Raw genomic sequence first — 8,463 nt, 5'->3', positions numbered from 1 at the left:
TTCTGACTGTTCAAAAGATGTAAGTGGGCATCTTAGGTCTTTAAAACTTGGACAGGACAGCATTCCATCTGAGGGACATTTACTTCTGCTCCGAATTGGATTATTTTCACCTGTTCTGAATAATTTTAATATATGCCCTAATCATCGTGCAAAACTCGGTGTAAAATGGAAAAGACACAGTGTGAAGTGTTCATATCCAGACCATTCTCACAATGGAAAGATGGAACGGCCAGTGACACCACAAATGTCTAGATTCATCCTTGAGCACAAAGGAGAGTTAGTGCCTGTTGGATCAGGTTAGTTTCAGGATAATTCACTCTCAATTTAAAAAAAAAAGTGATGTTCTTTTAATATTACCAGGATCAAATCCCCCAGGGGGTCTATTTTTTTTAAACTCTCAACACTGTTCAAGATAAAATATTAATTTTAAAAATTGTTTTCACTAAATTAAATAAAGGGCTTTCAAGATTAAATTGTGCAGATTGTGTTAAGATTAATTATAGATGTATAGTGTTATGTAAATATTGTTGTTATTTCAGAAAATGCTGTAATATGCTCTCAATATATTTACATTTACTTATATCTTTTTAAATTTTTTTTTAACCTTTAATTTAATAAGCAAATCTTGCCATTAAATTAACTTCAATTTGTCGGAGATGTAGATTTGAATTGTACAAGGAGATGGAAAATTCGAACAAGATTGAGAATGAAGTAAGATATGAAAAGTTGACACAGTAATATAAGAGGAATGGATATATATATATGCAATTATTTCATTTATAGTTTGAATGTGGTTAAATTAGATTAAATTGCTTTGGATACATTAAGTTTTACATGTAGTTGTTAATTATTATATTTTACAGTTACCACCAAAGTGTACACATCCAGATGTATTGACACCAATAAAGATTGAGGACACTAAGGAAGTTAATGTAGATATGGTACACATGGATATTTTTATTTTAAAATCATCAATGATGATTTATTTTATCCTATATCACTGTATGTGTAATTTGGTTAAATCGCTGACAATCAATAATATGCATATAAAGATAATCAGCTTTCCTTATTTTTGATTATGTATTTCATGATTTTAATAAGAACCTGATTGATAAAATAATGGTGCATTTTAATTGAAAGTTTTATTTTTATACAGGAAGAAAACGATGAAATTTGGAAAACTGATGATCACCTGGAGATATTTTCTGATGAAGATTCAGTGGGTGTAAGTATCTGTGATGACTATACTTGAACTGATTACAACTTTGGTCGTGGTGTACTTATAAAGCATTGCAAAATCAACTCATCATTTAATTAACTTTTACTATCAAAACACTGATAATTTATTATATGAATAAAATGTACGACATAAATTACTTGTTTAATTTTTATTGGGCAATATTCACTTGACATGTACTAACAACATATTTATGATAAAACCTACCAGGTAAATGGATGTTAGTTTAAATCAAGTTAATATATATGTATGCAACTGTTTAAAATTTGTTAACAATGTTGACTAAATTACACTTATTCAGTAGTTGTAGTAAAAATATAGCTCTCGTTATAGATTTTTGGTTGTAAAACTGATTTTCTTAATTTTGACAGCTTCTTGGTTCTCAACCATCATCACAATCCTCATCTTGGAGTGAAGAAAATAACAACACTCTAGATATTTTCAATAAGGCTGTAACTTTGCTTGGACATGGGAAGATGAGCCCACTTAAATTCAAAGTACATCAGAGGCTGAACAGCCTTAAGCCCTCCACTACAAGATTGCTTAAGAGAAAAGCCACAGAAGCAGTCAATTTAGTTCTTGAGAGTATGTTTTATTTCTTTTTTGTAACACAGTTAATTATATAATGCTCTATTAAGACTCTCTCTCTCTCTCTCCCTCTCTCTCTATCTCTATCTCTCTCTCTCAGACTCTCTAATAGGACTATCTATCTCTCTCTCTCTCTCTCTCTCTCTCTCTCTCTCTCTCTCTCACTGACTCAGACTGTTTGTCTTTCTCTTATTGGCTCAGACTCTCTCTCTCTCTCTCTCTCTCTCTCTCTCTCTCTCTCTCTCTCTGTCTCTCTCTCTCTCTCTCTCTCATATATTTTAACTTTGAACTGATTTATATAATATCCTATCTCTCTGTGAATCAAGATTCTCTTTCTCATATTTATTTTAACTGATTCATATAATATCCTATCGCTCTGTGAATCAAGATTCATTCTCTCTCTCTCTCTCTCTCTCTCTCTCTCTCTCTCTGAAATAGTAGTAGTATCTCTCTATCTTATGGTGACTTTAGATCTGTCTTTCTTTGTCTCTTTTTCTTTCTCTCAAAAATTTTATTCATTTATATATAAAATCCATACTAGTAGTAGTACATGTATATCTCTATCTTACAATGACTCGATATTTGTCTCTCTGTTTCTCTTTGTCTCTCATATATTATATTTGTGCTCCATATTTACAGTTTTTTATTTATTTTAGGTATAGCTCCAGGACAGGGAAATGAATTGTTAAAGCTCATTCACGAGCCAGAGCAGCAGCAAGAAACAAGCTCTAGCAAACTTGATCAACTTGTTGTTAAACTGTACTGTGAAAGCACAGACAAGGCTGTTAAGAAACGACTGTTGTCCATGATTGCTTGCTCTCATACAAAAAAACAGCTTCAGCAGATCATTCCCTCAGTCACCATGCATGCTATAAATGAGGCAAGGAAACATGCTGTTGAACATTCTGAAGGTATAGTAATTCACTTTCATCACTTTATGACTTGCACATGTATTGAATGTGTGTGTTATATTCATGCCAATGTGTGCTTTAAGAACATTATAAGTGTAATTCATTATTAGCTAGAAAACTGATAAATATTTCTAGGTTTTTTAATTCCTTAATTTGATTGCTTCATTTTGTGCCCAAATAACTTGTGAGTAAAAACATGTTGAGAATTAGCTTTGTTAATTACATTTAATCCATTTATTACAGGTGCTGAGGTTCCTAAACAGAAACCAGTATTTCATAAGAAAATTGATCTCATGAAATTGGACCATGCACGGGATTTTATCTTCAATCCAGCATTTCATCAGGTATCTATTAATTGTTTTGTATGTATCATGCAGTTCTTTGCAATTATGTACCTCAATGTAATGATAAATCTGTATCAGGTCATGCAAATTAAGGTTTCACTCATGATTTCACTTTGTGTATGGCAGCTCTCTGTGTCTGCAAAAATAATCATGATTCTCTCTAACCAAAACCATTGGCAAAATGATTAATTAATATATTCATTTCAATTGAACTCCTTAAATGCTATTCAATAAAATATGAAAATATAATTATAACATGTATTTCATGTATTTCAATTATAATAATTCAGATCATGAATGATGATCAAATAAATGTACTATAAACCAAGTATTATCCTTGTGTGATAAATATTCCTGAGTTCCAATGATTGCATAAAGTGATATGGTACCATTTAAACAAGTTTAAACTTTTATTAATATATACTTATTAGAATACAGTTACCGGCCAAACATGCCTGTGAAAAAAATGTGACTACTTGTTTGCGGGGATTAAAGAGGTCATTCCCCCCCCCCAAAAAAAAATGATGGGGGTAGTAATTGGTTTACAGTAATTAAACAATCAAACATGTGCAATTGTAATTTTTGCAATTTCATTTATGCATGAACTCATAATACTTTAAATTGTGTAATTAAATATTGATATTACATGTGTAGCAGAGCAAAAAAGTGCAAGACCTAACTAGTATATATAACTTATATTAAACAGGTTTCCTCTGTTGGTACTAAAGAGATGAGACTAGAGGATGGCAGCATTGTGTCCATTCCAGAGGTGGTCAGAACAGTCTGGCACTCAACTCTGATCAAACTCTATCTGGCATATTGTGAGGAGACGGAGTTTATTCCTCTGTCTAGGTCTACATTGTTCCATATTCTTCGGATTTGTCCCGCTTCAAGGCGCACAAATCTGAAGGGTCTGGACAATATAACAGCAGATGGAGAGAGCTCATATGATGTGCTTCTATCAGTAGTTGCAGGTTTGTAAAGTTTATTTTTCATGAAAGACAATACGTGTATATAGATTAAATTGCTAAATTCTCCTCAGCTTCCTGTAGAATTTATACCATAGTTCTTTGATATTGACTTTTTACACTTACGGTATGTGATGGAAATGTCACCAATCAAGGGAATGCTAAATGCACATGTATCTGTAACAAATTCTCATAACCAAAAGCGTGTTTCAAACAGTAAAGACATTCATATCCTCTACTCTTACGGTGATTATCGGTAATATAATTACATTACAACATGTATTATGACTTCATTATGTACTGTATTGTAGATGTGGAAAAGTACATAACAGATGGATTATTGCTAATGGAACTGAAGGAATGCAAAGAATCCTTGGCATCCAGTAGAATTTATATGAAAACAGATTTTAAAATACATTTGAAACAGGTATTTAATTGCAATGTATTAAAATAATATGTTTTATTGCTGTCGTATTCAATATGACTGTTACACTTTATCAATGTAAAATTAAGTGGCAAGTTTAAATGGGACTTTTTTAAATAAATTATAATATCAGATTTGATCCATTTTTGTTATTCATAATGGACTTGCTTAACTGAGGTAATTTAATTTAAATCAATTATTTTTTCTCTTTCAATGCAGACTGACCACTGCAGTGATCATTGCATTAACCATGCTCTAAGTGATCCGCTTGACATTCATTTCCAGCAAGCATGTACTGACCACCAACATGATGTTGGTTGCGACCGCTGCCAATTACTTCCAAAAGCAGTTTTAAATTTGAAGGAAATCCTGAGCAATCTCGCAGGTAATTTGCTATTAATGAATAATTCTTATCAATTTGATAAGGTTTGAAAGTGAAACATGGCACTGAGTGTATACTAAAAATATTGAATTTTGTTCGATTGAGTTTGATTTTAAAATAATGATTAATTTGACAGATCTTTCCCCCAACACCAGAGAAGAATTGTTTATGGATATTGATGCAGTGGTAACAAAGATTCTTCAATGGAAAAGCCACATAATTAGAACTATCAGTCAGGATACTGCTAGGACACACACACTGAAAGATCTCCAGCCTGGTGATATTCTTATTATTATGGACTGGGCCATGAAATTCTTACCAATTACATTTAGAGAAAAACAGAGCGACTGGTATGGCCAGAAGGGCATAAATTGGCACGTGTCTGTGTGCATTTACAAGGATGAAAACTCAAATTTAAAGGTGAGATTAGTGAGAACAATTTAATGTGGTAATTCTATGGCTATAGGATTTCTCATGATTTTTGATGGATTAAATGATATTGTTTGACAATAAGTTGTATTTTTACTTTCCAAGCAGCCTTGCCAATGGGTTAATAAGCATGCACACACAATCAGTTCAATCTGAATAAAAGTCATGTACAATGTACATTTGCAAATCAATATAAAATGACTTACAATGTAGTGATGCATTATGAAATCATGCATGCAGCATAAAAATACACATTGTTATATAAAGAATTTTAGGTCTACTTAATCTTTTAATGCATTACAAACTCATGTTAAGTTTTTTTGTTTTTTAGCATAGAACATTCGCTCACATGTTGGATGGAGTGCGTCAAGACTGGTTAGCGGTTGCCTGTCTTTTGGAAGACACACTTCATCATGTGAAACTGCAACTTCCCAGTACAACAAGGGCATTTATTCGGAGTGATAATGCCGGGTGCTACCATTGCGGCAATCTATGGCTTGCCATACCAGGCATCAGTAGGCGCACTGGTAAATAATTTTTATTTATCCTCCAAGTCATATATTAAAAATATATATGCATTTGTAACCTAATAACTGACACAGCAAATGGATTAAGTATAGTAAATGCTTTGTAGATGAATTAATTTTATGAGTAAGACAGGCAGAGAGAGAGAGAGAGAGAGAGAGAGAGAGAGAGAGAGAGAGATCGAGGTACCTTTATTGAAGCAAGGCATCATGCAGTCAAAAGTTTACTTTCTTTACCGTGAATACAATATATATTTATATATATAATTCATTTCAGGAGTGTTCATAGACCGCTACGATTACAGTGAGGCCCAAAGTGGGAAGTCCTACTGTGATGCTAAAATAGCCCACATGAGAGGGAAGTTTAGCAAAGTTGTCGCATCAGGATATAACATCCTTACAGCAGCCAACATGAAGTCTGCCATAGACCTGTATGAAGGAACAACTGGATGTCAAGCAGCACATGTTAAGCTCCAGGGATTTCCTCCTTCTACAGCTAAGTGCCCAATAAAGGGCATAACCAAGATTTCAAATGTCAAGTTTGAACCAAAGCATCTAACAACTTGGAGGGCCTTCAATATTGGCACAGGCAAGCAGTTGCCTATTGAACATGAAAACAATGTAAGTGTAACAATGTATGTGCAGCACTAAGCACACAGATTGTTTTATTACAGTACACTGAAATGTTTATAATGACATCAAGCTTTAGAAGTCAAACCAGTTCAACTACTCTTACAGTTTTAATTAATGCAATTCAAACATTAAGGAAATCTTTCAAATACATGACTAACCACTGCATGTTTTAATTATAGGACCTGGCAGAATTAGAAATTATATCTGATTTTGTTTTGAAATCTGGATCAGTTGGGCACATTCAAAACCCCAAAGAGAGCAATGATGTTGTTGATTCTTCAGATGATCATGCTTTTAATTGTCCTGAAGCAGGATGTACCCAGATCTTCACAAGATACAGTGAGATGCAAAACCATTGCTTAATCGGCAATCACACTTACCAGCTCCAAGCAAGGTCATCTTATGATGATATAAAAATGAGATGGATGGATGCATGTTGTACACTATCAGAAGATACTCTGAAATATTCTAAAACCGGAGAAGGGGTCACTGAGCAAGTGTGTGTGCAGTCTGATATGGGTTGGGCTTTGAAAAAAGAGAGAAAAAGTGCTAGATTCTCAGATGACTTGAAATCATATCTTAGTGATATATTCTTGCAAGGAGAGAGTAGTGGAGCAAAGGTACATCCATCAGTTGTCGCTAAAAACATGAGAGTTGCTAAAAATGAACATGGAGAAAAAAGATTCAGTGCAAACCAATATTTGGCTGTTGGTCAAATCTCATCTTTTTTTTTTTCAAGACTTTCTGCATTGAAAAAAACGTCCTCCACAGATATCAGTGATGATGATTTGGATGCAGTTCTTTTGAACATTGCTAGGGCCGAAACAGCTGCAGAATTTCAGTAGGAATGACATAATTGACTGAGATAGAAACATTACTCATTTTGTGACAAGGACTGAAATTGTTTGATACATAGATGTATATAACTTATGCAAAGTGTTTTTATTGTGACAATATCTGTAGATTTTAAAAGAAAGCTGGGTGGTTAACACATTACTCATCAGCTCTTAGTAACCTTTAATTTTTAGATATGACGTGCTAAGCTAAAGAAAATCATTAAATTTCAGCTGGTGAACGTCAGTATTTTTTAAATATCTTTATAAAGAGCTCTTCCCTTTAAGAATACCAGTGAATACTATCTTACAATGACCTCAACCACCCAGCCCTGTTAATTCATTCTTGTTTTATGATAACATGGTATCATTTCAATTGAATTGATGTACAAGATTGTGTGTAATGGGATGAGGGGTGAGCAAAACTCCATTTTTAACGAATAATCTACATGAACAGTCTCTTCAGATATTATGTACGATAATAAGTAAAATTATTGTCTGATAATGATTGCATCGGTTGACCAATACACCACTGGGTAGTAATTTAAATACAATTTACATGTAAAATTAATACATAATTGATACTTTGACCAAAAACCATGCTGATATATTGAACCCCATGTATTTTCATATGAATATCATCCTCATAGTTCCTACTTGCTGAAATTCTCCTGAAGAACAATTAAATGTGGAAGCTCAATTTAATTTGTTTTTCATATTTTCTTTAATAGGATTAAATAGCTCAATCACAGGTATAATAATATAATTAAATTCATGTCAAACAAAAAATGTACATTGGTTATTAAAAAAAAATACTGTGCCTAATGGATTAGATAAGTTTTTCTCCTTAATTGCAAATTATTTCAAGAAATATATAAAAATGAACTGAAAATCTTGTAAGACAATTGCTCTGCATGATTTAGTGATCGATGTGTTGAAAATTTTAATATTTGGCTCATGATTGAAAGCGCCCAAATGTAAGGTATTGAACAGATATCACATTCTTACCATCACCTGCATATCAATTACCTATTGGTCTATTCAGGTGTGCTAAGTTAAACAAATTGTTAAAATGTCAAAAAACAGACAGTAAATGGTCTGACAAACCACTGGTAGTTAAAGAAAATGAAAAAAGGGCAATTTAGCAAAATTCACATTTTCGCAATTCTATTATATCATGATATTAGAGG

At 32.9% G+C, this 8,463-nt stretch overlaps 2 protein-coding genes across 2 annotated transcripts; both read left to right on the top strand.

Annotated features, from left to right (window-relative positions):
- The first annotated feature begins 220 nt into the window (after nucleotides 1-220).
- Nucleotides 221-5,135, top strand: LOC128174000 (uncharacterized). Its single transcript, XM_052839650.1, has 12 exons — nucleotides 221-296; nucleotides 620-711; nucleotides 864-941; nucleotides 1,157-1,225; nucleotides 1,609-1,822; nucleotides 2,482-2,736; nucleotides 2,980-3,080; nucleotides 3,787-4,054; nucleotides 4,360-4,475; nucleotides 4,692-4,857; nucleotides 4,991-5,086; nucleotides 5,128-5,135. The coding sequence occupies exons 1-12, from the start codon at nucleotides 221-223 to the stop codon at nucleotides 5,133-5,135; spliced, it is 1,539 nt and encodes a 512-aa protein (XP_052695610.1).
- Nucleotides 5,094-7,542, top strand: LOC128172896 (uncharacterized). Its single transcript, XM_052838635.1, has 4 exons — nucleotides 5,094-5,274; nucleotides 5,615-5,810; nucleotides 6,085-6,428; nucleotides 6,620-7,542. The coding sequence occupies exons 1-4, from the start codon at nucleotides 5,149-5,151 to the stop codon at nucleotides 7,283-7,285; spliced, it is 1,332 nt and encodes a 443-aa protein (XP_052694595.1). The 5' UTR covers nucleotides 5,094-5,148; the 3' UTR covers nucleotides 7,286-7,542.
- Nucleotides 7,543-8,463: the final 921 nt, after the last annotated feature.

This window comes from Crassostrea angulata, chromosome 2 (genome assembly GCF_025612915.1).
Source record: "Crassostrea angulata isolate pt1a10 chromosome 2, ASM2561291v2, whole genome shotgun sequence".
In the NCBI taxonomy this organism is placed as follows: Eukaryota; Metazoa; Mollusca; class Bivalvia; order Ostreida; family Ostreidae; genus Magallana; species Magallana angulata.
The sequence above is the reverse complement of the archived record's forward strand: the minus strand, read 5'-3'. Positions and strand labels throughout refer to the sequence as shown.

What these genes read in the sequence shown, in the direction of transcription:
- LOC128174000 (XM_052839650.1), top strand. Translation starts at nt 221, where the DNA reads ATGGAACGGCCAGTGACACCACAAATGTCTAGATTCATCCTTGAGCAC. An exon ending in TGCTGTTGAACATTCTGAAG is followed by an intron (nt 2,737 to 2,979) that starts GTATAGTAATTC and finishes CATTTATTACAG; the next exon opens with GTGCTGAGGTTCCTAAACAG. An exon ending in TCAATCCAGCATTTCATCAG is followed by an intron (nt 3,081 to 3,786) that starts GTATCTATTAAT and finishes TATATTAAACAG; the next exon opens with GTTTCCTCTGTTGGTACTAA.
- LOC128172896 (XM_052838635.1), top strand. Translation starts at nt 5,149, where the DNA reads ATGGACTGGGCCATGAAATTCTTACCAATTACATTTAGAGAAAAACAG. An exon ending in AGGCATCAGTAGGCGCACTG is followed by an intron (nt 5,811 to 6,084) that starts GTAAATAATTTT and finishes AATTCATTTCAG; the next exon opens with GAGTGTTCATAGACCGCTAC. An exon ending in CTATTGAACATGAAAACAAT is followed by an intron (nt 6,429 to 6,619) that starts GTAAGTGTAACA and finishes TTTTAATTATAG; the next exon opens with GACCTGGCAGAATTAGAAAT.